Source organism: Tamandua tetradactyla, chromosome 1 (genome assembly GCF_023851605.1).
Source record: "Tamandua tetradactyla isolate mTamTet1 chromosome 1, mTamTet1.pri, whole genome shotgun sequence".
Taxonomy (NCBI): Eukaryota; Metazoa; Chordata; class Mammalia; order Pilosa; family Myrmecophagidae; genus Tamandua; species Tamandua tetradactyla.
This window is the reverse complement of record NC_135327.1, coordinates 223,137,532-223,165,336: the sequence shown is the minus strand read 5'-3', so window position 1 is coordinate 223,165,336 and position 27,805 is coordinate 223,137,532. Positions and strand designations below refer to the sequence as shown.

The 27,805-nt window shown below is 43.0% G+C and overlaps 2 protein-coding genes across 2 annotated transcripts in view; one reads left to right on the top strand and one right to left on the bottom strand.

Annotated features, from left to right (window-relative positions):
• Positions 1 to 27,805, top strand: part of ANKRD26 (ankyrin repeat domain containing 26) — a 1,272,391-nt gene that overhangs the window by 495,562 nt on the left and 749,024 nt on the right. The window lies entirely within an intron of this gene.
• MKX (mohawk homeobox) overlaps positions 17,022 to 27,805 on the bottom strand; it is a 57,561-nt gene continuing 46,777 nt past the window's right edge. The window contains exons 5-6 of the mRNA XM_077165962.1: positions 19,744 to 19,777; positions 17,022 to 19,647 (exon numbers count right to left, since the gene is read on the bottom strand). Coding sequence (XP_077022077.1) covers positions 19,461 to 19,647; positions 19,744 to 19,777 — 221 coding nt within the window. The 3' untranslated portion in view covers positions 17,022 to 19,460. The remainder of the gene's footprint in view (positions 19,648 to 19,743; positions 19,778 to 27,805) is intronic.

Below are 27,805 nucleotides of genomic sequence, written 5' to 3'. Positions count from 1 at the left end.
GTGATTTGATAGAGATTTCCTTAAAGGCTGAATTCAGCAGTTTATTTCTTCATTAAACATTTTTCTGGTTATTGTAAATTTTAAAATTAGAGTCCAGAATTATAAAAAGTTTATTCTAACAGTTTTTGCCAGTTCAATCATTGCTTTAATGGAGAGATGAAGTTTTGAGTTTTGTCATTTTTCAATGACCTTGGTCCCTTGTCCTCCTTCTTTTGTAAGGGTGATTGTGATAGTTTGGAGGCTTTATGGACCTCAGCTTTAAGATCATGTTCTTAAAGCTAATCCATTGTAGGTGGGACCTTTTGAATAGGTTATTTCAGTTGAGATGTCCCCATTGTGGGTCTTAATTCTCTTACTGGAGTCCTTTATCAGAGGATGAAATTCAGAGAAAGATACAGAAGACAGAGAAAAAGACACAGAAGCTGAAAGAGAAAGCCACAGAAACAGAGAGGAAGCCACTGAAGCCAGAAGCTAGAGGCAATGAAACCCAGGAGAGAAGGGAGAGGCCAGCGGACGTCACCATGTGTCTTGCCCACTGAGGGAGGAATCCAGGGCCACCTGCAGCCGGTTTCAGAAAGAAGGTATTGTCTTGATGAAGCCTTGATTTGGACATTGTCATGGCCTCAGGACTGTAAGCTTGTAAACTAATAAATTTCCACTGTTAAAAGTCAGCCCATTTCTGATATATATATATTTTAAATTTTTTATTGATGTATCTTCACACACATACAGTCCATCCATAGTATACAGTCATCATCTCATAGTTGTGTATTCATCGCCACAGTCGTTTCTAGAATATTTGCATCATTCCACAAAGATAAATAAAAAGAAAAAATTCGTACATCCCACACCTCTCTCTCCTGTTGCCCACTAGTATTTCTTTTTTTTTCCTTTGGTTTTCACAATCACACAGTCACATTGAGAAAGTTAGATCATTATACAATCATCTTCAAGAAACATGGCTACTGGAACACAGCTTACCGTTTCAGGCACTTCCCTCCAGCCTCTCTAATACATTTTAAACTAAAAAGGGGATATTTATATAATGCGTAAGAATAACCTCCAGGATAAGTCCTCGGCTCTGGAATCTCTCAGCCACTGACACTTGATTTTGTCTCATTTCTTTCCTCCCCTTTTCAGTCGAAAAGATTTTCTCAATGCCTTGATGCCGGGTCCCAGCTCATTCTAGGATTTCTGTCCCACTTTGCCAGGGAGATTTACAACCACTAGTATTTCAATCCACCCATTTTTTATTTTTAGCCCTTTATTCCCCTCTGTTACTGATTTCTTATCCTTATTTTTTTACTCATTTGTTTATACACTGGATAGAAGAAGCATCAGACACAAGGTTTTCACAATCCCATGGTCACATTATAAAAGTTATATAGTTATACAACATCTTCAAGAATCAAGGCCATGGGAACACAGTCCAACCCATTTCTGGCATCTTGTGGTTTGGCAGCCTTAGCCAGCCAGAACAGTGATCTCGTCCTTCCCAGGTGACTCCCTTAACCCACATGTGATCCCTTCACCACATTCTCTTCAGACTCTCACCTGAGAGACCTCGTGCTTCCTGTTGGGCCGGGAATTATAGAGCAGCCCTTAGCAAAGCAGGCGTTCTTAGCCTGTGTGCCGTTCTCACTGTGGCTACCAGGAGACTCATGATCCGGTCTTGCCCACTCAGAAGACTTCGTCTCCTGCCCTTCTCTTCTTGCTCCTCCTACTTGGATCTTCTTTGGGTTCCCAGAACACACACCCCTGCCTCGTGCACTTGCTGGCTTCTCTGGCTGCGATACTCTTCCCTCCCATCCTCACATGACTGGCTCTTTTCTTTTTCTCTTGGAGATGGTTCAAACACTCCTTGGTGAAATGTTTTGCCAAAATATTCCTGACTACCCTCCCCATTGCACACGCTTTCTCAGCTCACTGCCGTCTTCCATGCCACCCTGTTCGCAGTTTTTCATACCACTCAGCACAGTCTGAACCCATTTTGCTAATTATTTGCTTTATTGTGTACTCTTTCCCTTCCCATTAGGATACATGCTGGATGAGAACAGAGAGGCCTTATTTCGCTTTCTATTTCCTATGCTTTTAACAGTGCTTGGCGTAATAAGTGCCTGATAATTATTTTTTTAAAAGAAAAATGAAACTTAAGTAGTAAATCCATATTCACCTTACCGTTACTTTCATTCTAGTATGTGTTTTTATGAAACAGAGCCAAAATATATTTCACATTATGAATTGCATGGAGAAGTCTCACTCCATTTTTTTTTTTTCCACTCCATTTTGCTCCTAGAAAAACTGCAAAAAGACATGCCCTGAGTGCATGTTCATATCTGCAGGAGGGCCTGCGTCTCCTCATATAACTGAAGCAGTGTTTCACTCAGGGCAGCCGCATAAGGCCACGCTCTGTTGGAAGCTGGTTAAAAAATATTTGTGAGAAATGTTTTCCTTAGTATTCATGGCTTAATGGAAAGTTGTTATTTTAAAGGTGCTGCACGAGGTCAGTCACGTTCCTTGAACAGGTTCTCTATGAAACAACTCAAAATGAGTTCTGGTCTCTCTAGAGACTTCTCTGATAGAGACCAAATTTCACAGTTCCCAGACTTGGCCATGTTTGCTCAGGGATATAGTTTTGTTTGTCCAGCCCAGTAATTGTGAGCCAGGGCTTCTCAAGAAGCCACCGAGTCCCGAGAACGACTTCTGTGCAGGCGCCCACCCTTCTGCTGCCTTCTGAAGGTGTTTCTAATCTGGGCATCCAAGTCTAGGTGGCTCTGCTGACATGCAAACCTTTGAGCAGATGTCACTGCAAGACGCACTCTAATCACAATCAACAGCTGCAGAACTCACCCGTGCCATGTCAGGGTCTTGGAAACAGCATCTGGAATCATTTCCAAATAGCGTTCTCATTATTCTTTGCCACGTGTCTCGTACATCACATAGTTTATATAGTAACATAAAATTTGTTAGTTTGAGTGCCAATATTATCTAGATCAACAAGCATTCTTACATGTTGTGTGTGGAAACTGCACCCCAGAACCATACAATCCAAGGAGGTTTACCCTAGATGTTTCAGACTCATCAAGTTCTAAAAGGAAATGCAATCTTTCCTCCCCAACTCAATGACCTGGTTTTCATTCAGTGTTTGCTACCTCAGTGCTTCTCTCATTCCTCCAGTAACCCGAAGCCCTTGACATCGTCCTTACTTTCTTTCCCCACACCTCACGTTCAAGCAACCAGGAAATGCTGTAATTTCTCCAGAACCATCCACTTCTCTCCATCCCCTCTGTCACCACCCAGTCTGGGGTGACTTTATCTCCAGCCTTGACCATTGCCGTGACCTTCTAACTGGTGTCCTGTGTCTGGACTGGCTCCCCTCTGGACCATGCCACCTACTGAAGCCAGAGAGACTTCTCCATAGAGCACAGATGTGTCGCTGTGGCTCGTGCTGGCTGGTTGTCCCTCCGTCCCAAGACTGAGCGTGGAGAAGCGCAGGGAAGGACCTGCAGGCCCATTGCTCCATACCTAGGTCTCACGTGATGCCCTCGCCTGCCCCTTGGCTCAGCCCCCGCCCCCAGCAGCAGGCCTCTGAACTGCTCCTGCCTTCCCCGCGAAGTCCCCGCGCCTGCGTCTCCCTCCTCCCACTCTGGCCTGACAATTGCACTGCTTCCTGCATGTCCCCCCTGAGATGTGCCCACCGGGCACCTCCAATGGCTGAGCCAGGCTGGGGGCTTCCTCCCTGCGTCCTCTGCACACTCAGCCCACCCCTGGCTGCCAGCCCGTGCAATGTCCTGTTAGTGTCCCTTTATGTGCCTGCATGTCTAGTGGGCCATTCGCTCCCTGGGGACTGGGACTGTGCTGTTGGCTGTGTGTCCCCAGAGCTGCACGGCGCCTGGCTGCCCTGAGTTTGCAGGAAATAAATAGAGGAGATCCGGAGCTCCATGAACGTGGTCTGGGTCCAGGGGCAAGGACAGATGACAGCAGAACAGGGGGGCCCTCTGAGGGTACTTTTGAACACGATAAGGAAGGCGCAGCCCCCAGCAAAGGTGTGGGAGCCGGGATGGCAGCTTGTGGGGGAGGGGGTAAGTAGGGGGATCATTCTAGAAGTCTTAGGGTCTTTTCTAAGCACAGCATCTTTTAGGGGGCTGGGTTGGGGAGCACAGTCTTTGCAGCATGGCCCAGGTGGGACATGCCTGGCTCCTCAGGCAGCAGCTGCAGGAAGAAAGATGGACATAAGGGCTGGGGGTGCTGGGAGCTCACACAGGGGCACCTGCGGCCCGGAGGGGAGGCTGCAATCCGAGGGCTGAGCAGAGGCCCTGCCAATGGGGCTGGACTCTGCCGGAGCAGCTTTGCAGAAACAGAGGGTTACACTTTCAAGGGGCCTTCCATCCTTTCCCAGTTCCCTGGTTAACTGATCAAGCCAGTTTAGGAGGTCAGGGGCCTGCCAAGGGGTGAATCCTAGGCCTGTATAGAACTCTCCATCTGCAAAAGAGAGAAGAAAGGGAACAAGTGCAACCAGCCAGCAACGCTGACGTCCTCTTCTGCCTGCCTCGGATCTACCCCGACTCCCTCCGGCTCTGCATCAAAGGCTCTGACTAGAGACTGCGGGCCAAGGGAAGGGACTGGCCGGGGTTTTCCCTCTGTCTGGTCATGGATCCTCCAGGGTCCCAGGCCCCCACCCTGGGCAGCACCCCCTCTAGGGTCCCAGCCCCCAACCTGGGCAGGCCCCTCCCTCCAGGGTCCCAGCCCCCCACATGGGAAGCAGAGCTTCCCATTTGACGGCTCCTTTCTTCCATCACCTCTGTAACCAAATGACTTCCAGTGCTTAAAATAACTAGAGCGGTTTATGTTTTACTGAGTGAATTCTGATTGATACAGTGCTCATGGAGAAATTCCCTGAGAGAAGAAGGAAAATATGGTACTCAAAAGTCAGAGGAAATATAATTTTGTTAAAGATTAATTGCAGAAAAGGAAAGTCAACTTTAAGCAGCATCTGCTATGTGCTCTTATTAAAATTTAAGAAAACAGTTTGGTGGTAGAATGCTCGCCTTCCTTGTAGGAGACCAGGGGTTTGATTCCCAGACCATGCACCCCCCAAAAAATGAAATTTAAAAAGGCATGGACTTTATGAAATAGGATTGAAATAAACCATCAAACTGAGATATTTTAAAAGAGCTAAATGAGAAAAGAAAGGAATGTTATGAAATACAATATGAAATAAAAGGTTTGAATTGATATCTCAGAAAACCTAGTTAGTAATCTGGAAGGCAAGCTTAAGAAAATTTCCCAGAGTGAGCAAAAAAGACTAACTTGTGAGAAGATAGTTTTGGAAGCCATCTCTGCAACCCTCGTAAAGAATTCTATATTTTGGAAAAATGAAACATAGATTATTTATTATAAAATTGAGAGACCTTTAGTTTTTATAAAAGGTTAATTTAATGCAAAATATAAATGTTTGACAATTTGTATCAGGAATGCTGGTTATGACTCAGATTCACCTGAGATCTGTTAAAAACCAAACCAAAGCAACCCAAACCAAACCAGCCAACCAATCAAATTTCTGTTATCCTTAGAAATTCCATTGAATAGGCCTGGGACAGGGCCTGAAAATTTATATTTTAAAAATTATCTCAGGCCATTCTGATGCTGCTGGATGGACCAGGGTTTTAAAACCATTGCTCTGAAGAATAAATTAAATATACCAGCTGTGGCAGCATGCCGCAGCTGCAGATTCATGAGTGTGTGAGTGTGTTAGGGATGCTAGCTGCTGGTTAGGATAGTACCTGATTTGTTTTAACTGAGATAATTCTACTGAGCAAAAATTAATAACTGACTGCACAGGTTAGGGAAGGTAGAAGGAGACCACGAAGTGAAGTGGACAGGAAAAGGCAAAAGGAACCACCTTCCCCTAAGGAGACAAGACCAGGAAACTCTGAAGTCAGCGTGCTGGAGAAAACTCTGCTTCTGAGAAGGAAGTCAGGCCCCACACTCCTATCCTGTCCCTGTGAGCCTCCCTCCTCTGTGCGGTCACGCTGGCCTCGGGGACACCTTGCTTCCTTACGATACTCAGACTCACTGGAAAAAAGATTCTTTTCTTGGTTCCCTGGGGAAAATTCGTTAATCACGGATGTAAAAACCACAGGGAAATATGCACAGAAAGTACTCTGATGGCAGCTGTCCTCCCTGTAAGGTAGAACTTGCGGTCCGAAGGACACAGGCCCCGTGTGACTTGGGTTTTAAATCCAGCCTTGTTTTGAGGCTTCCTTTTCTGTGTCGGGGTGAAAGTGCCACACTGAGCCCCACCGGGCAGGAGCACTCTCCTAGACATTGAGACTGTCTGGTGTCCACACTAAAAAAAGATAACACCTCTTCACACCAGCCTAGACTTCAGGTCCAATTTTCCTTTTTGAAGCTCAAGCTTCTTCTCCAGAGAAGGTGGTCCTCGCATCACTTCACCTTCTAAGTGAGACTCCCTCCCTTACCCGCGGGGTTACAGTTCACAGATGGGCTATATAGATTCAGCAGTCAAGCCCTACTGGAGTACAACCCAATGCAGCCAGTACTCGTTCTACAAGATTCTGGGGAAGAGTCAAGAGCAAGAGGAGTTTCTATCTTGTTTTCTCACCTTGTTTTGTTTGGTTTTCATTCCAGAGATCTGAATTCAACTTGGAGACCCATTATGCAGTAGCTACATGAAGAAGAAAAAAGAAGTGGGGGGAAAAAAGAAGTGAGGAGAGGGAAGGAAATAGAGGGGAATAAGAACATTAAAACAAGGAGTGGATCTCAGCGAAGGAAATCACAAATTTGCGTAGGATGTTTTGGGGGACAACAATGGCAGAAAGGAAAAGGAAATGTAATGCCAGATACATTAGTGTTGCTGCACGTTCAACTAGCTGTGATGCAGGAAATAGTCAGCTCTGCTCTGGTTTAATGTGATCAGAAGCCTTCCCTCTGGGATGAGATGCTAAATCCACTGGCTCCTTTCCGAAAGGTTTTAATGAGCCAGCTTGACGCTGAGGCCTTTTCTCCAATGGTCAATGGTAAAAATATGGAAAATTCCAGACAGTGGATAAACAAAAGAATTTCAAAGTATTTGGCTTTGGTGGGCTTGATATATGATGGTAGGGCTTTCGGTAGCAGATTTTCTTCCTAATGATGTTTTTTCTTCAGCTAATAAGGCAGTCCTCTAAGCTCCCATGTACTGGGCCATCTGCCCAGCCAACATTGGCTAATAGGCCTGGGTGCTTTGTTTCTTGTCACCTTCACCTGCCATGTGGATGCTCCTCTGATGAGTCTTGACAAATTTAAGTAGATAAAGGCTATTGAACTTGACTTCCTCAGTGTTCCCAGAGCTTCACTCTGGAACCTGGAATATTTGTCATGACTAGGTAAAATCACTCAAACAGGTAATAAATATATTGACACATTATCTGTCATCTGACACCTGACAAACTGTCACATTTGCCAGTGTGACAAATACTATTTTCTGAGAATTCTGAAAATAAGCTTTATGTGGACCAGTGTCCTTTCCAGTGGGAATAACGGAGCTACAGACTAGATATTTGGCATTCTCACGGGGGCTTCTCCTTCTGTTCACTGAAAATCAGTCACTTACTGACCAATTCCTGAATTAATGAGGATTTTCCCCACAGTGCTGGGTTTTGCCCTGCCCTCTGCCCATGAGCCTGCCATTTTGTTTCCAATGGGTGGCATTTCCTCAACTATGGAAGACAGTCCACTGTCTGCTCTGTGTTTTGAGACTTAGCCTTCTGCCCTGGTGTTTGCTCTCACCATGGTATCTGCTCCTGCTTCTAGTATCTTAGGACAATGATTGATCTTCCCTTTGGTGATTTGTGCCATGAGGCTGTTTGTGCCCTTCCCTGGCTGTGTCCTGACCCCTGCTCCCCTACGTCTGGCAGTGAAATGATAGCAAGGTGTCCCACACCAGTGTGAGGGATTTAGAGCTGCTGAAGAGGCCGGCCTGGTCACCTGCCTAACTGGTGACTTGGCACAGTGGTTCCGGGGATTGGCTTGCATCCTCATGACCCTGGGTGTCCAGAAGGCAGAGTTTCCACTCCAGTGTTGTTCTGTCCATCATGTAGGGTCACCGAGGGACATTACCGTGTCCTGGCCGGGAAGAGTCTGTGTGTCCAGCTCGGGAGTCAGGCACCACGCGTTGTGTCCAGTCTCAGCCAGTGGGGGTTGGCAGGCAGCACCCACCTTCCCAGCACAGGGACAGCTGCTGGTGGGAGCATCGCTCTGCCTGAGAAGTGAGGTCTGAGCCATGGGGGCAGAGTTAAATGAAGGTGGGATCGGACCCTTCAGAGAGAGTGGGGGCAGGGAGGGGAGGCGGTACAGCACCTCACAGGTACCACGAAAGTGGGAAGTGTGAAGGAGGCAGCCACCAGAGGGAGAGAGAGCCACTGGGGGAAAGCCAGAAGGGTTCAGAGACAGTCCCGAGGGTGAGCATTTACTCTTAGGACCCTCAGAGAGTAAGTATGCAGGAAGTGAAAGCCCTGGAGTAACTTGGTGACGTTTCCTTCTTAACCACAGGCTGTGTCCCACTTTGTATACCTCTGCAAAAATCCAGAGTACTTGGTGAAATGCATGAAGTGTCACACACAATCAAAGACAGTGTTCTAAGAAAGAACACATGGATCAGTGGAAAAGTGAACACATCAGCAGTGCAGACAAGAGAAAAAGGGAGCCACTGCCTGAACTGAGCCAGGCCTTCCCTCCATGGAGGTCTCCTCTACCTCCAGGACCAAGCACATTTGGCTTTTTCAGTCTGAGAGAACTTAGAAGATTGATCTGCCAGGGAGTTAAATATATGGAGAAAGATGACTTGGTATTCATTTTAATCTTTGCCTATACCTTAAAGGAAAAGAAATTTTCCTAATTTGTGGTTATTTACAGCACTGTAAATCAAGCAAATGTAATGAAGTGCCAATAAACTTTTTTTTAAAATCAGCCTTAAATAGCTAAACTCTCAACAGCAGCTCATAAAGTGAGGCTTGGCAGTTGTTAGGTAGTTATGGTTAAATTGACAGTCCTTTGGGGAGTTAAGATATCCAAAAAGCAGAGGTAGTTAAGAGTGTAGTGATAAATGGTTGGGCTTGTTGGTTGAAGAGATTTTATAGCATACATTTAAGCTTAAAGCGTGTGAGAAAGTGAACAGGAAATAGAGGTTATCACGTCTTCATAACTACTCCATTCATTTATGACCTCGTGGGGTTTTGTGACACACTAGCAAAATCAAGACTGAGGCTATTGGAAGAAGGAACTAATTTATAGGTAACATGATATTGTCAGGCCAAAAAAAGAAGAAGAAGAAGAAAAGAAAAAGAAAGTGGTAGAGAGTTGAGCAACTCTAGTACAGGTACAAAAAAGGGATTAAAAAATGAGATATCAGAACAGGAATTTTTAAGGCCCATAAGAAAGAAAAATGGTAGGAATGTAATTTTCCCTGGGACTTCTGGTAGAAGTCGGCAATGCAGAGTTACACTAGTGTATTTCCTCTGTTAGAGCTTCCCGTCAGCAACAAGAAGCAGCAGCACAGAGGGCAGGTGTCCATCTTGCATGAAAATTGGCTTTGGATCCAGCTACAAGATATGAAGAGTATATGAAGAGTATCTGTTCTTTACAGTGAAATGTTGGCGAAATTGAAGGATAATGTAAGAGTTGATCATTATCTTTCCATACCCTTACCAGGGTGTAGATTGCTCTGAAAGTAAGTGGAGAAATCCTAAAATTTCCATCCAATAATCTTTTCCTTAGAAAGACAAGGACTTGAGTCATAAGCAAACCCCAGGAAAAGAGGCAAATTCCAATGGAGCTTTGTTTCATAATATGGAACTATAAGGGATGTGATGCTGAGAGACTTATTTTCTCCTATCGAGATAAATGGGAAGGGAGACCTGCTAATCTGATTTACAGTCTCTGACCTGAGTCCATTGAGCAGAGACTTAACGTATGAGAGTCACTGCACTTCCCTGCCTGGGGCACCCACCCATCCTGGAGAGGGAGACGCACCCACCTGAAGACCTGCAGTGGAGCTGTCAAGAAGGTCGGGCGTGGTGTGTCCCGATACACGTAGCTGTACTGAAGCTGTGGGACGCCCTATGCCCCACTTCACCCCACCCACACTACTCTGTGTGAATAGTAATAAGTATAAAGGATGACAAGTGGGATCTGAACACTATTCTCAAAATCAATAGTTTACCTACATCAAATGACAATTAAGCCTACATAAAAATGGAAAAATCCCATTTATGAGTGCGATACAAAGATAAACAATAATGAACAAAATTAATAAGAAACATGAAGGAAATTTTAAAACTGCTGAGGAATATGAAACAAGAAAATCAGACAATGAGGCCCAACATGGCAAAATGTAAGCTGATGTGTATAGTCATGCAATGCACGGGGACCAACAAGACTTTTTTTTTTTTTTAACTTTTTTTATTAATTAAAAAAAATTAGCAAACAAAACATTTAGATATCATTCCATTCTACATATACAATCAGTAATTCTTAATATCATCACATAGTTGCATATTCATCATTTCTTAGTACATTTGCATCGATTTAGAAAAAGAAATAGACAACAGAAAAAGAAATAAAATGATAATAGAGAAAAAAAACTATACGTACCATACCCCTTACCAACAAGACTCTTTTTGGGGGGGGGGGGGAAGGGACCTGGTAATGTAGTAAATAATATTTATCTTTAAAGGTTGAGATGAGGAAAGTTCTGAGGAAGAAGGATAGAAAGGAAGGATTCTTACTATCACAGTTTCTATTCTCCCTACAATGGTGAGAGGATGCCTAAGAGCTCGACAGGAAATATTTTAGATTAGTGGACTATCCAGTGAATAGTCTTGAGACAACCAGCTAGGTTTCTGTTTCGCTGGGGAGGGGCAGGTGTCAGATCCCTAGAGCACTTGAAAACAAGTTGACTATTTTTAGAGTAGTTTTAGGTTTACAGAATAATTGAGCAGAAGGTACAGAGTTCCCATTTACCACTCTTTCCATGGCACAATTTTTCCTATTATCAACATCTTGCATTAGTGTGTTGCTTTTGTTCCAATTAATGGACCAGTGTTGATATATTGTTATTAACTAAATTCCATATTTACATTAGGGTTCACCATTGCCGGAGAGTTCTATGGGTTTTGAAAAATGCTCAGTGTTATTTATCTACCATTAAAGTATCATACAGAATGCTTTCACTGTGCTGAAAATACCCTGTGTTTCACCCATTCATTCCCTATGCCAACTTAACCTCGGGCAATCACTGATCTTTTTTTACTGTCTCCATAGTTTTTGCCTTTTACAGACTGTCATATAGTTGGAATTGTGCAGTATGTAGCCTTTTCAGACTGGCTTCTTTCACCTGTCAATGTGCTTATAAGGTTCCTACAAGTCTTTTAGTGGCTTGATAGCTTACATCATTTTATTGCTAAATAATATTCCATTGTATGGATGTGCTACAGTTTGCTTACCCACTCACATATGGATGGGTACTTGGTTGCCTCCAGTTTGGGGTAACTATGAATAAAGCTGCTACTAACATTTATGTGCAGGTTTTTGTGGGGACCTAAGTTTTCAGCTCATCTTGGTAAAACCTGGTAATGTGATTGCTGGATCATAAGGTAAGACTATGCTTTAGCTTTGTAAGAAACTATCAGACTGTCTTCCAAAATGGCTTTACCATTTGGCATGTCTGGATTAGCTATTCCCTAATGACAAAAGATGGTAAGCATTTTTTGATATGCTTATTTGCATCTATATCACTTCTTTGGTGGGGTGTTCAGATCTTTTGCCCATTTTTAAATTGGGTTCTTTGTTTTCTTACTGTTGAGTTTTAAGGGGTCCTTGTATATTTTGGATATAAGTCCTTTGTCAAAAGTGTGTCTTGCAAATAGTTTCTCCCAGTCTATGGCTTCTTTTTTTCATTCTTTTAACAATTTCTTTTGCAGAGCAGAGATTTTTAAATTGTAACAAAGCCCCAACTTATCCAACTTTTTTTCTTCATGGACAAAATCTTTTGGTGTGAAACCTAAAAATTCATTGCCAAACCCAAGGTCTCCCACATTTTGTCCTATGCTATATTCTAAAAGTTTTATAGTTTTGTATTTTACATTTAGACCTATGATCCATTTTGAGTTACTTTTATGAAAGGTTTTAAAAAGAAAAGATTCCTTTCCTTTTCCCCCTTGGATGTCCAGTTGGTTCAGCACCATTTGTTGAAAAGACTACCCTTTCTCCACTGAATGTCCCTTGCTCCTTTGTCAGAGGTCAGTTGACTGTATTTGTGTGGGTCTAGTTCTTATTTTCTGTTTTGTTCCACTGCGTGCTTGTCTATTCTTTCACCAATACCACACTGTCTTGATTACTGAAGCTTTACAGTAAGTCTTGGGGTTGGAAAGTGTCAGACCTCCAACTTTGTTCTTCAAAATGACATAACTTGATGGGATTTTGATGGGAATGAATTGCATCTACAGATCAAGTTGGGGAAAACTGACATCCTAACAGTACCAAATCTTCCTATCCATGAATATGGTATAGCTCTACGTTTAATCAGGTCTTTGGTTTCTTTCATCAGAGTTGTGTATTTTTCCTTATATGGATTTTGTAAATATTTGGTTAAATTCATACCAAAGTATTTCATCTTTTTTGGTAGTAATATAAATGGTATTGTGTTCTTAATTTCAAATTCCAATTCTTCATTCCTGTTATATAAGAAAGCAATTGATTTTTGTATATTAGCCTTGTATACAGCCTTGCTATGGTCGCTTATTAGTTTCAGAAGTTTGTTGTTTCTTTGGGATTTTCCATATAGACAAGCATGTCATCTGTGAATAAAGATGGTTTTATTTCTTTCTTTCCAACCTGTATGCTTTTTAGCTCTTCATCATGTTTTCTCACACTAGCTAGGTTTCCAATATGTTGTTGAATAGGAGTGGTGATAGAGGACAGCCTTACTTGATCCCAATAGCAAGGGTATACATCTGCTTCATCACCATTAAGTACAATGTTAGCTGTAGGGTTTCTGTAGATGCTCCTTATCAAGTTGAGCAAACTGGAAACTCTATTTCCAGTTTGCTGAGAGTTTTTATCATGAATGGGTATTAGATTTTGTCAAATGCTTTTTCTGCCTCTATTGCTCATATGGCTTTTTATAGGATTGGTTTTCTTTAGTATGTTGATGTCATGGATTACATTCATTGATTTTCAAATTTTTAACCAACCATCATGCCTGGATGAATCCTACTTAGTTGTGGTATGAAATTCTTTTTTCATACAGCGTTGGATTCAGTTTTCTAACAGTTTTACAGCTATATTCATGAGAAATATTGGTCTGTAGTTTTCCTTCTTGTAATGTCTTTATCTGTTTTTGACATTAGGCGAATCTCAGCCTCATTAATGAGTTAAGAATTGTTCCCTCTACTTCTATTTTTCCAGAAAGGAGGTAGAAAATGGGCTCATATCTTCCTTAGATGCTTTGTAAAATTCACCAGTGAAACCGTCTGGGCCTAGTACTTTCTGGTTTGGAAGGTTATTCATTATTGACTCAATTTCTTTAATAGATATAGATATAGGTCTATTGAGATGATCTATTTCTTCTTGAGTGAGTGTTTGTAGATTATCCCTTTCAAGGACTCGATACATTTCATCAAAGCTATCAAATGTGTAGGCATAGAGTTGTTCATGATATTCTTTGATTATCCCCTAGGTCAATTGTATCCCAAAATAAATTGCCAACAAATATAGGATTTTAACATACAAAAATAAGCCATAAAACAAATAGCAGGAAACATGAATGAATCTTTTTATAGTCTTGGCACTAACCGTGTACCTATAAATGCTTTATATGTAATAACAAATTTAATCTCCGTAACCACACCAGGAAGTAGGTATTACATTATCAGTATTTTACAGATGAGGAAATGGAGGCAGTTGCCTTGCCCAAGGTTCTAGAATTAATAAGCAGAAGAGACAGGATTTGAACTCAGCAGTCTGGATTCAGAGTTTGTGCTCTCAACTATTATACTACACTGCTTCAATGATGACAAAAAACTGGGAGCCACAAAGGAAAAAAAATTCATATGGTGCTCCCCAATGCACTGTATCTATATGCACACATGATGTTTAAGCTCCCATGTTTAAAAATATAAATGAAGAAAAAAATTAAATGACAATTTGGAAAAAAATTTTAACCAGTATTACAGACAAATTATTGCATTTTTATATATGGAGCCCATGCAAATCATTAAGCAAATGGACAATCCACATTAGAAAAACAAAAAAGACAATCACGAACAGTTCACTGAAAAGAATACCAAGGACCAATAAGTTTATGCCCAAAAAACTGCAAGTTAAAATAGCAATATCATTTCTACTTATCATACCATCAAACATTGAGAAGTTTAATAATCTTCAGTGTTAGGCCAGATTGAGGGAAAACAGACACGAACAGCCTATTTTGGGCAGTGTGAATTGGTAAAACGGTAATTTGGCAACAACACCCATCAAAATTTTTGATACACCTATCATTTGACCCTTTAAATCTACTTCTATTCCATAGATGATCTTGCATAAGGGGACAAAGGCATATATGCACAAGAAAGTTCTCGGGGGTGGCATTTATAACAGTGCTTCTCAATATATGGTCTGTCCAGCGATGACAATCCACCAACTGTTTATTACTAGTCTGCAAAATGATAAGGGTCTTCTGCCAGAATGCAAATCCAATGCATCTGTCAGAACTGTCGGTTTAGTTGACTTTTTATTTTTCAACAGAAAGACTTTCTCAGTGCAGAAAGCAGTGCATTGATTAGAATTCTAGTGCAAGCTCTTTATCTCAGTGTGAAACATCACTCTGCATAGCACTACCTTATCATAATAAAAAATTGGAAATGACCAAATAGTCAGTAATTGGAGTATTTGCTAAGAAAAACTGTAACGCATTAAAAAAAAAATAGAATCCTCTGTATTCACTTAGAATAATGAAATCTCTGTATATAATTATACACATATTATATAAACATGATGGAGTGGGAAAATGTTACAGAGTAGTATGCAGACTAAGAAGTGCAAGATGTAAAAATGAATAGAGTTTTGGGAAGCACGCACAAGCAATTGTTGACCACGGTTATCTTTGGGATATGGGATTAGGAGTGGCAAAATAAGGAGTGGGACTTTTTATCTTGCGGCCTTCTATACTGCTTAAATTGTCCTACGGCTAGCAAAAGTCATTTTTTAAAACACTAATTCAAATCTGAAATTTTCTGCAAAACTCAAGAATACAAGTTAGATTACACTCATTGCAGCACAGATTTCCAGAAACCGACTTTGGGCTAAAATTTGTTTCAGAAGGCTTATTGAGACACTCTTTACATGGGATGAATTCCCACCGAGGCATTTGTGTAAAGATGTAAGAATTCACCAGCTTGTTGTTTCAAACTCAGAAATCTGTTTTTCTCACCTTAAAATAGTTTATTGTGGCCAATGCACACACCTCCCACACTAAAATTGTGATCCATCTCTAAGACAGGACTCAAAGCTTCTAAGTGGTGAAGTTGGGATTCTATCCCAAGCCAGTGCTATAGTCATTTAATTATGTTCATGATACCATTACAACATGCTGAAAAGGGCCCAAAGATGGTAGATCATAAATGTGTACTTGCAAAATCTGTAGACTTCATGGAAATCACAACGTAGATTGCTAAAAAATATGGGCTATAAGGTCTTAAGAGGTGATCTAGAACATCGTAATAATGGTTGACATTTGCAGGGAGCTGTGCAGTTTGCAAAACACTTTTAAAACCACTGCCTCATTTAATTGTCACAACAGACCTTGGAGAAAGTAACATTTCATAGGGTTAATTTTATAAATGCAGACCGTGGGGCCTAGTATGCTTACGTTTGTTTCCCCAAGTCAACGAGGAGGGAAGAGGCAAAGTTAGAAGGCACCAATGAAACCCTCACCTTCCAAGGCAGCCCTGTACTTAGCTGTCCCAGACAGAAGAGACTCTGGTCTGCTTGTTCTTAGTTTCTGTGTTTATTTGCATGATGTTAGGCCATTGAGCTGGATGAGCTTAAAAGCAGCCCATGGCTGCTGCTGCCACTGTTTGTTAAATATTGCTACTTGGAGAGGCAGAGAGGATGGACAGCAGTTTAGAATTAGTCATCTTGAACAGTATCGCACAGTACAGATCCAGGGAAAAGCGAATGAAGGAAACTGTTGTGCACCATGTCGGTTTTATTGGCATGTCTGCTCCTCTTTACCTTTCTGCTACCTTGTGCTTTTCTCCAGGAAGTTCAAAGTGATCATAATAAAATGATCTCTCTGGAAGCTCTCACTAACCCTGATACCAATGTGCGCCGTTGATTAGAGCTTTTCATCTCTTAAGGCTTTTCAGTGACCTGCCCATATCTCCTATTCTGCATGCATTTTGACTTTCTTGCACACAAATCATGTAGAGAGGAATTCAAGTTACATGATAATACCTTCCGTTGTTGAGCACATACTCCCTGCCACTTTTATAGACTGTGTCTCATCTCTGCACATCATGGCGAACTCTGCAAGGTAGGACTCGTCACTCCCACTGTAAAGGAAAAGAATCTGAGCACGGCGGAGGGTCTGGATTGTGCCGCTGGGACTCCAATGCAGATCTGGCTAGTTTCAAAGCCAAGGGGTTCTTTCCAGCACACAGCACAAAGTAATAATGCTTATGGTAACATTGAAAGAAGATTTTCAAAATGAATAAGCTCATTTTGAAGTTACGTGTGCTATCGTCAGCATCGCACGCTCTGTTCCTTGTCTCTGAAAAGGCTGGCTGGTGGTCTAAGGTGATGAAATTCAAACCTAATACAAGTTTAGTGCTCCCGTATCATATCTCTTACCATGCTAAGAAGAATTATGGCATATAATGGGCCCTTCTGTTCTCCTTCTTTCTCCACCTGGTCAACTCTCAAAGGCAAACAAAATTCATATGATCATTGAGGTCTAGAAATTAGTTTTTATTTTAAATCTGTCAAGAACTTCTGGCAGTTATTAATTTTATTAAAATGATTACATGTGGCAAAACAAAGAAGAGAGGTAATTCTATTTCTCTACAGCATAAATTATAAGTTAGATGCTTAGCTGCTGGCTCAGCACTGTTCAAGATTCTTTTAAAGGATCGGGGCCAGGGGGGGGTGGTGGCGGTAGATTTTAATTTTCAGGAAATGATAAAACAAGTGAAGGAAAAAAAATAAATTAAAGGTAACTGCAATTAGAAATATTGTCAAGGATGCACTATGGATAAAATCTTGATGTGCTTCTGGGCCTAACTCCAAGCTTTGGTATTTAAAAAAAATCTCATGAATAACCGTCCCACGTTGGCTTGTCATCTGTGATTTATAACACAGGATGAATTTGTTGATTCTTTTTCAAAAGACGGCAAAAATGAACCATGACTAACTCAAATAAAAAACAACCAGCATTCATTCATCTAACTGAAACACGTCAAAACAAAAACCATTTATTAAAGTATTTAATATGAGAATAACTTATATTAGTATGATAAAGAGTGAAGTACTTGTCCTTCATTTTCATTGACAAGCTCACATTTTGGCAACATCAGTTTATAAAGATTCCAAAGTTTTCATCATGGATCTGTAACTACTTTAGGATGTAAATCAAAAGAACTCATACTTCATCTGCTCATACAGTCATAACATACATATCTTGCTTTGCGCTTACTGTTACTGCAAACAGCAATTTAGAAAACAAAGTAAAAATATATATATATACACACACACAATATTTTTATATCAAATTATCTTCATGACACTAAATAAACCCAATCCCCAAATGCTATGTTACATGACAAAGAGTCCTACAATTTATATCGAGACTGATATTGTCCATGAATCAACTGCAGCAGCCTTTGGCTTTAAAAGCATTTTGCAAAATAAAGAAAAATGTCACTGCCTGGCTGCACTATTGGCTCTGAAACACACTTACAAAAAAGCTGTCCAATTAAAAAAAAACAACAGACAAAACTACAAAATAGATTAAATACCCAGAAAGAAAATCCCACCATAAAAGAATCAAACCATTTCTTTTCAGTTTTCTGTAGCACATACACTCTGTTATATTTGGCTTTTCCATTGTTTATTCAAGTTTCAGGCCCTCCCAAGCTGATTAGACTATTATTGTTTGATTGAAAAAGATATTCCTCTTTCTTGATATTGATTATTCTCACTCAACGGCAGTCTAATTTAGAAACAAAGTGGGCTTTCTTTCAATGCATGATTTCACTTAATTTTTACTTTAATGTCCCACTTGGCAAAATTCAGAGACTGTTCAGTGTTTTGTTTTCCATATGTTTTAAATTTTAAAATCAACTTTATGTGTGTACACATATATTCACATAGAGATACATTTCTTCTGTTGTCTTGTTCTCATTGCAATATAAATTGTCCATCCACAGTTGTAATTTGAAATGAACCAAATAAAAGGTTTTTCGGTCATTCATATGAAAAAGTTTCCATCGCACACAAGAAAACCACTGAGCTCTAACGCAAACAGTACCATGTTTTAAAACTAAACTATGAGTTTAGTTCGGCACAGGAACATTTTGAGTTATTTACATAATAGCATCTCAAAAAACAGCAAAACTCGAGAGAAAAGAAAATCCAAATTAATCCGAAAGGACATTGTAGTGCTTTTCAGCAGTGCTTGAAAAAAGTTTTTCTGAACACAGCGCATCCGTGGCTATTTTAAATTAGTCTGAAGGAATCATTTCTTAAAGGCGCACGTTATGTGGGTCACCGCACCTTTCATTCTGGAAGTTTGAGACTTGTCGAAAACGCGGGCAAGCAGATGCATAAAAACCGCAGCGCTGTTGCGGCTAGCACACTGAGCAATTAAAAATACTGCACACGTTTTTGGAAAGGAACATGTCGCTGGGGCAGAACAAATTTCCAAGTTTTAACACGTGAATTACTGCACACATTTCAAGGGCTTCCAGAAATTACGGTTTCAGTCCTGGAATGGTTCGGTCCACCGGGGGCGACACACACAGACAAATGAACATTACCGCGCTGTCATTTTGAGGCAGAGCTGTTCCGCTACGCCCACGTTCTAGCTTATTCTGGGGAAGCAAGGCACTTACTGGGATGGCGATGCAGGCATTTTATGCATAGTTTGCGTAACATAAAATAAGTTAATAATGCCGATTAAAATGAGTTTTTTTTTTATAACTTATATGCTTTTTTTTTAATAGAAGCAAATAAATGATATTATCTAGGATAATTAAAAATCGAGAAGCACTTGGAAGAAGTTGACTTCTTTTCGGACCGTGTCGGGAAGGCGCCAGTTTGGCTCCTGCTTTGGCTCTGAGCATGAGGATTCATGGAAGAGCCCCGCACGGAGAAGGTCCGCTGGTCCGCAGAGCAGCCGGCTCTCAGAAGGGCGGCAGCAGCGGCACTTTAACCGTCTTGACTTCGGCTATGTGCGAAGACTTCTGGATGATGCAGCTGGTGGTCCCTTGCAGCGGATCCTTTCCCTGGGCAAGGTTCGTTAAGGCCATTGCCGCATTGATCTCCTTCCAGTACGTGTCATCCTTGCTCGGCCCCCTTCTGTGAGCTGCACTGGATTTAAGCAAAACAGAGAGACATCGGTCAGGTTCACCGAGGCTGAGTAGAAAACGCCGTCGCTGAAAAGTACAATCAAAACATATTGCTCACCTGTCACCCTTACTGGATCCGTTTTCCAGAGTGTCTGTCAAGAAAAGCAAAACATTTCATTACTTTTCTTTCTTTTTTGCATCTCGGGAGTTTCACTGCTACCAGCAATGAAAGTTCATCAGGAAGTATGATTGCAAGTAAGGGTTATTATTATTTTTTTATAAGGACATAATAGTTAAAACTTAGTGTGAAAAAAAAACCCAGAAACAAAAACACAAAAACCTTTTTTTGTAAAGAAAGCAGAAGCTTCGTGAGAACAGGTATAAAGGAGCTTTCATAGGTATACAAAAAGCTGGGGCCAATTTACTCTGAGGAATTGGGTTTATCTGTCAGGAGGCCAAGTGGTACTGGGAGGAGAGCAGGGCCAGACCTGGGTAGGCTCTGGTCTAGCCCTTTCACTCGCCTGCCCCATAGGATGGGCCTCAGTTTCCCCAATCTAAGAGGGTTCCTTGAAGATCTTGAGGGGGCTTTGCCTCTACATCCTACGATTCCATAGGAATCAAACCCTTCTCTTAGAGAAAAAAAACAGACCAATAATTTCCCTTGGCTCATCAGTAGATGAGTACAGGATCCACTGCTGACAGCAGACAGGATTTTAGAATAAACAGGCATGACTCCGATATGCCCCTCTTGACCAAGCAACAGCAGGAAGTAGAAGTTAGGATGCTAGCTGTTTCTCTGTACTCTCACCTTTGGTTTAGGTTTGCTGCCTCACCTAAAAGACCCATTTCTATCAATATCACATCAATACGAAGAACGATGAAACTCGTTTTGAACTTGGTGGACTCTCTCCAGTTGGCTGCTTTGACTAGAAGAATGATAAAGGTAAAACAAATAAAGACATAGGAGAAAGTCTTGGGGGTGGAGTGAGGCCCCTGGCATGGCGGGTGAGGGGAGGTGAAGGAGTGGGGCTCAGCCTCCCCATCAGCCTCTGAGACCCCAAAATGAATCAGCGTCTCAGTCACCACCATATCATCGTCAACAAGGAACAAGCAAGCAGCCATGGAATGAGGTTCTCGGCAGAGCCCGGCGAAGTGGAAAATGCAATGGCAGCTCGAGAGCCTTGTGTGGTCTGTGGCTTTGGAAAGTTGTCTTTTTGGGCCATCAGTCTTCATTCTTTTACCTTCCCCAATCTAATATCTCTCAGAGAATTTTTTTTCCCTGTCATCATCAAGGCTAGTAGGATGATGTTGGCACAATTTCCAATTCTGGGCTCCAGGGAGTCACAGACGAAGAAGGGGCTTGTGAGGATGCCACCAACATGGCAGCCTTGTAGCCCATCCAGAGCAAGGTTTCCCGGGGAAGAGAAGGCCAAGAGAAAACAATGAAGTGGCCCTGGAGATTAGGCTTCCATGCACTTGGGAGGAAAAGAACTGCGAGAGCCTTTTCGCACGTCCTTACAGGGGTCTCCCGGTGTGGACCACGAGCCAATGATGGATCGCCCATTGCACTCTTCGTGCCACTGCTGGCCTGGGGACCCAGGGAACGTAAAAGGAAAAAGGGCAGGCAAACAAAACGAAAATACTTAAGGAAGAAATGATAAGGTTTTTGTGAAGAATAAGGGAGATCATGTGGGCTTGAACAAAAAAATGGGACTGCAAATGTCCTCTCCTTTAGCTGAATTCTCAGGCCGCCTGTGAAAAGGCTTGGGGGAAATAACGGGCTCTGTGAGCAGCTGGGATGTCCCTCTTTGGAGCCCTGTCAGCCTCACTGTCATCGGCTGGGATGCCAAGTGTCACCTCTATTGCTCTCGGTAATCTTGGAATCGTAAAATTACGCATGTGAAGGAGGGAAAAGAATGGAAAAATTTTAATTCCCAGAACTCTGATAATGCTAATTTACAGATTGTCACCATGTGTCGGCGCTTTTTAGCGTGCATGGATGGCGAGCCCCATTTGTGCCTGCTAAGTCATCGCTTGCTTGGAACTATTTTCTGTACATCTTCACTCAGTAATGACAGGCACGAGGCGCCACCAGAGCAGAGAACCAAGTCCAGCCTTTGTTTTTTTTTTGGGGGGGGGGGGAGCCAGAGACGCTGCGCACTTTACAGAGAAGGAAGAAAAAAAAAACGAGTTAGGCCTTTGCTCAATTTTGCCCACAAATTGCAATGAGTCTGTTGCCAAAGTGAAGCAATGGGTTATGGAGATATTTATTCAATGGAAAGACTTGGCAAAAGCAGAATAAGTTCCATGAAGCTTAAATAACATTGGGGAAATAACAAAACAGAATCTAGAAAAGCCCATGTAACCAACGTGCTGGCTTCCAGAAGAAATGGTCCCAACATAGCCGGAGCTCGGGTGGCCTTGGGCTTCCCCACCTGAACGGTCAACCTGAGCCTGATTATGGGGCAGATGAGAAGGTGGCCTGTGGCCACCAGGTACCAAACGGGTCACAGAACCCAGAAATGCTGTGAGCAGGGGAGCCGCCTGTGCAGGAAGGAGCATGTAATTCTCCGTGCAGGTCCACGGAGCGCTTCTCGTTGAGATGCAGAGTGCATTGGCATGTCCTGCAGCCTCCAGGACGCCTGGACGCAGCCAGCAGTCCCAGGGGCCGCCTCCTGGAACACATTCCACCCAGAAACAAGTTTCTTCCAGCCAACTGCGAAATTATAACATTCTGCTTACTCTTTGGGGTGTATGTGTTTTAAAGTTCGATGCCTAGGAAAATACCTTTGAAGTGTGCAAACACACACTTCCTCCAATCCCCTGCTTGGGGTATTCTCAATTCACCTTCACGAACTTCAACTTTGTACTTAGGCAGGATTCAAAAGCCTGAATCCTACATTTTAGTTTTCAGACCGATGGGCAGCATTTGATGTTGGTAGATACCATGCAGGGTCCTTTCCCAGCAGCAGGAGAAAAGTCTTCACAAAAAGTAGCGAATGAAAGAAACGTTTTGCTTTGCTGTCAGTAGTCGGTATTAAAAATCACCAGCAGGAAGCAAAGCTCGATCTCAAAAAATATTTTAAACCAACAAGAAATGGCTGATGGATGCCACTTTTGGGGGTTTCTCTGTCAAGGATGGCTTTGGCTAGAAAAATAAACGGGTGTTAGAAAGGCCTGTTTTTTGTGCTGCTGGGATTGGTGGGCTGCCAGTGTCCGTAGGATATTATACATCCAAGAGGCACCTCCTGTGGAGTGGTGCGTTCCAGTCCCCAGAGGAACTAGCAAAAGGAAGGTCGCGGACAGCGGCCCTTTTAAGCTGAAACATTTGTGCTTTTGTAGCAAAGCAAGGGACTACACAGATCTGGTAGTTCGGGGAGATTTTCCTGTGTGTTATTCGGAGATGAAATCTGGGGAAATATCTCAGCTGTCTTAGAGAACGGGTATCATTTGAGGGGACCTGAGAAAATGCACAGTATACCTGTTATATTAAAGGCTGTGATGTTTTTCTCATATGCTGTTTTCCTTTGATGCACAAACTTGCCAGCTTCTATCTGGTACAACTATTTTGTGTCTTTTGTGCCCGTTGACGGTGTTTAGGGAGGGGAGGGTCTGTTGAGCCCACCGGCTGTGCCCATGGGGCTCCAGCCACAGCTGCCCACCATGCCTGGGTGGGGGAGGGGTGTCGCACTGGCTTCTTTGCAGGAGTGGCACCCAGCAGCTCAAGCAACGACTTGAAGGATTCTGAACTCTGCTGAAAAGCAAGGGAGCTCTTTGGTCTGTGGGATCTGCCCGGCATGCATGGACCTCGGGTTTGCCTGTCCTACATTCAGCTCAGCTGTGCCTCTTTACTCTGCAAGTCGCTTGGCTGAGCATCTCCAAAAGTTTGAGCTAAAATGCCTCTTCAGAGTCTAAGGTTCCAAAAATCAGTTACACTGTCAATTACCATAAAAGCAACTGGTTGGCAGGAACGGCTTACTGAATCAGCCAAAAGAGTGTGTTTTAAGACCGAAAAAGAAAAGGAAAGAAAAAAAAAAAAAAGAAGTGCATAGCTAGGAAAATCTTGGATGCTGTAAAACCCAAATCATGTTGAAGCTTAGAGTGGGGCTATCCTAAATTTGGCCATGTCCTTCCTTATAAAGTTAAGTAGAGAAACAATTAAAGAGAAAATTCAATTCCACTGAGACTTGAAATGTGTTAGCACAGAACTCTTTGGGAAAGCGTCTTCTCACCTTTGATAAATGCAATTTATAAGCACACTAATTGTGATACATGTTCCTGAAAGTGACATCCGTGAGCACAAAAAGCGACAAAAATAGGGGCAAATTAGTTTCTCTGAGGTTTTTTTTTTCAAATTTTAATCAACAAACCCTAAAGTTAAGGAATGTTTTAAAATCCACCACAAAATGTGTCACACCACTGAGACAGATAAAACAAGTGAGATCAAGAATATGGACATTTTAAAATTCAATAATCAAAACCACACATATATTTCCCTAAACTAAAATGGAGACAGTGGAAGAGACGAAACTTGAGGCAGCATAGGGAAGGTTGATGAGCAAGTGAGAAATCGCTACTGAAGCGGCTCTGCCAACAGGGAAACACCAAGGCAGCCACTGGGGTTGGTGGGATGGAAAGAGGAAGGCATCCGGTATCCGGAGACAATCAAAGAAGGTCTTCACCTCCACGCCATCTTCAGAACCTGGCCCCAGGCCCTTGGAGCCGGCTGGGGCAGCGATGTAAAGCAGGGCCGAGCTCAGATGCTCGAAAACGATGCTCGCGCACGCTCGGTCAGTTTGGGGGCCAATACTGGGGGAGCAGGTGGGGAGAGCCACGCTTACTGGGCATCTGGCCCCAGAAGTCCGCAGGGCCTCGCGACAGCAGGTCAGCATTGCAAGTTATTTACCCACGTGGAACCACACAGGAGAGCTGAGGCAGGTACAAAACCTCAGGGAGGATCCTGAAGCACTGACTTCTCCAGATTTGCAGCGCCCCACAAAATGCACCAAGCTGTCCCCAGACTCCCTGCTCCCACACCCCCCCACCACCACCACTTCCCCAGGCCAGGGGTCCCAGGCTGGGCTCAAACACACCTCTACAGATCAGTTCCATTTTCATAATCCAACAATTTTCTCTTAAAAATAGCAGTAGTTGTTTTTCTCTATTAAGAAAGCAATACAGGTTCACTGCAGAAAATCTGGGAGAGTATAAAAAAGAAAACGAAGGGCACATATCATCCTTCCATTTTGAGATGAGTATTCATATTTGGGGAAATGACCTTCTAAGCACGTACATACACACGTAAGAAAATGGGATCATTCTGTACGGATGTTTTACAACCTTCTTTTTCCACTTAACTTCCACTTTCGCCTTACCCTTTGTCAATAAATAATAGAACAGTCTACCACTTGGCCGTCCCTGCTGTGGCAGCGGGTTCTGCCTGTCAAATAGAAAACAGCTTGCAGGAACTCAAAATCCAGCTATGTCCAGGTTTAACTTGAATCTTGAGAGACTCAAATGTCACAAGAAGGGGTTGTCTTATGAAGTAGCAAGGACTAACATTATTGAATACTTTATTCTTATGCCAGGAACTCAACACATGTTATCTGGTTAAATGCTTATAATAGCCCAACGAGGTAGCACTGCAGCCCTATTCTCAAAAGACACTGCAGCTTAGCAGAGTCAAGCGACTCGCACAGGGCTCAGGAAACGGGGCTTGTGAGAGGGAGGTACAGAGCAGCTGATTCCAGGCGCCACCTTAACCACTGCATTACGTCATCCAGGCAGAGACTCTGATAGGGCCCAGGCAGAGACAGCACCCTAACGTGTCCTTTACACAAAAAGCCGGGGCAGTGATAACCCCCTGAAAGCCCACTAATAAGTATCCTTTCTGTACTTTGCTAGGAATTAAGACGGTAGTGAGTCAAAGATGTTCTTTTTTTTTTTTCCTCTTTATTGATTTAATCTACAACATCAAGAGGTCTGTCCAAATTACAAATAGGGAATCTAAATGAGCTCTCTGGGGCTTTTCCTGACACCTAAGCAGACGGATATTTTAATGGATGTGATCTCTGTGTAATCACTCTTCAATGGTCCCAAGCGGAGTCACTGCTAAGTCCTCGGCAGCTGTTGCTGCCTCACTGTTAGAGGAAATGTTTGTGGTTATCCTCTTTTTGGAGTAGTAAGAGCTTTGAATGAATAAAGATAAATCATTCTAAGTGACAGTCACCCCTCCCCAAAAAAAGAGAGCAGGGGAATCACCCAACAACCTGCCATACCTGTTAGTGACTAAACCATTTCTTCCAGCTTCACCCACCAAGTTCCACTTCAAAACTGCAGGACAAGAGGAAGAGGTGGCAACTGAGGCTTGGTGAATGCCAAAGCTGCTTGCTGCTTACAGAAGAATGATAAGGAGGCTGGACTGTGCGAGCCCGAGGCGTGGAGGGTTTGGGTGGCTTTCAGAATTGGGAGAATTATAAAATGAACCCCACCTCATCATCACGGATGGATCTTGTTGTTGGTTTTTGCAGTACAGTAGCTAAATTATGTATCCTGGGCCTTATAGAATGGGTGGCTTCCAAAGTCATTTCAGAGTTTGCAGAGAAGTCTTTTCCCAAAATGTGAAGCCAGTGGTCTCTCCAGCCATGACTGTCACCATCTGGCCAAAGACCCTTTCCCCTTCCTGCTACTCTCTGTGGGCCGCTGGCTACGCTAAGGGCGTCCGGGTGTCCAGTGTCTGCAGCGCCCCAACCTTAGGCTGCCTTCCTGTCAAGGCACCCCCACCCGCTACCAGAAAACAAACCTTAGAAGCCACACCCCTCTACCTTGGGCCCAGAGCGGAGAGCTCCCTGAGCAGGATGGGGGGAAGGGAGCATCTCAAGGCTTTCAGGGTAGGTTCTATTTCTATCAACAATGACACAAAATCAACAAAGCACCTTTATCGTTCCAGGTGTACCCAGGTGTGTCTGTGGGTGGGCGGGAGAAAGTGCCCCTTGGCTTCTCATAATTCCGGAGCTCTGGCCTCCATGGCGCTTTCTCATTAGGCAGAGCAGAGGGGCCTGGGTGGATGGTGCCTTAGGAACCCCCAGCTGTGCCTCTGTTGTGGCCTATTCTGACCTCGTCAGTCTCGGCTCCTGGACTAAGGGTGTAGGAAGCAGGATGTGGAACTGGAAAATAACCCTCAGGATACACAGAATACCACCCAGCGGTAATGGTTCAGCTTCACTTTCAATCTGTTTTTCACTGAACATCTTAAAGACTTCATGACTGATGCTAAGTTATTCTGCACAGTCCCATCCACTGACGGCTCCGCTGTGACCTAAACGCTTCACCTTCTCCAAGTCAGGCTGAAAACATTGGGTCTGAAATTTCACTTTGAAGATGAGAATGGAGTCTCTGGGGGAGGAAACTGTTGGTGATGACCAGAAAAGGGATCTGGAAATGTGAAACGTCCTCATTTCTGGTCTTGGCTGACTTTCTGTGCTCCGAGGGTGGCCTGGGGGAGACAGCGGGCAGGGCAGGGTGGTGGTTAGGACCCCACGCTCTGGTCCCCACCAGCTCGAGCCGGATCCCTGCTGCAACTCCCACCACCTGCCAACGACTTCGCCACGCGTCACCCTCCTCCCTGACAGAATGGGAGCAACGGCACCGGACTCACGGTTCTGAGGACTAAATGAATTAATATTTGTAAACCCCTTGGAAGACAGTCTGAGCGCATATACCAAGCTCAGTGTAAGTGCTTGTCCAATGAAAGAAATTCACCTCTTCTTGCTTTATTTTTTTTTATACCCAGAAGATGGGGCTGAATTGTAGGCACCAGAAAAAAATTAGTATTATTTTGGAGATTGAAGAGGAAAAGCATTATGCAAGGGCAAAATATGTTAACTCTGGGCAAAGCCCCTCAACTCAGATTAATGGATTAAGCATGCAGAATCTTTCATCCTCAAAGACAATATGGCTTTTCTGATGTTATTCTGTGTCAAAGTCTCACACCATGCCAAGACCAAGAGTACTGGAGACACATTAAAGAGGATCCATTAATGGTAAGTGTCTAATGGATGTTGTTACTTCATTTTCTCAAGGGGAATATTGGAGATGTTACCCAAACTGTTTCATGCATGAAGGCTAGGTTTCCAGCCAATGTCTCAGAAAATGACCTCCCAACCGTGCATGAATAACTT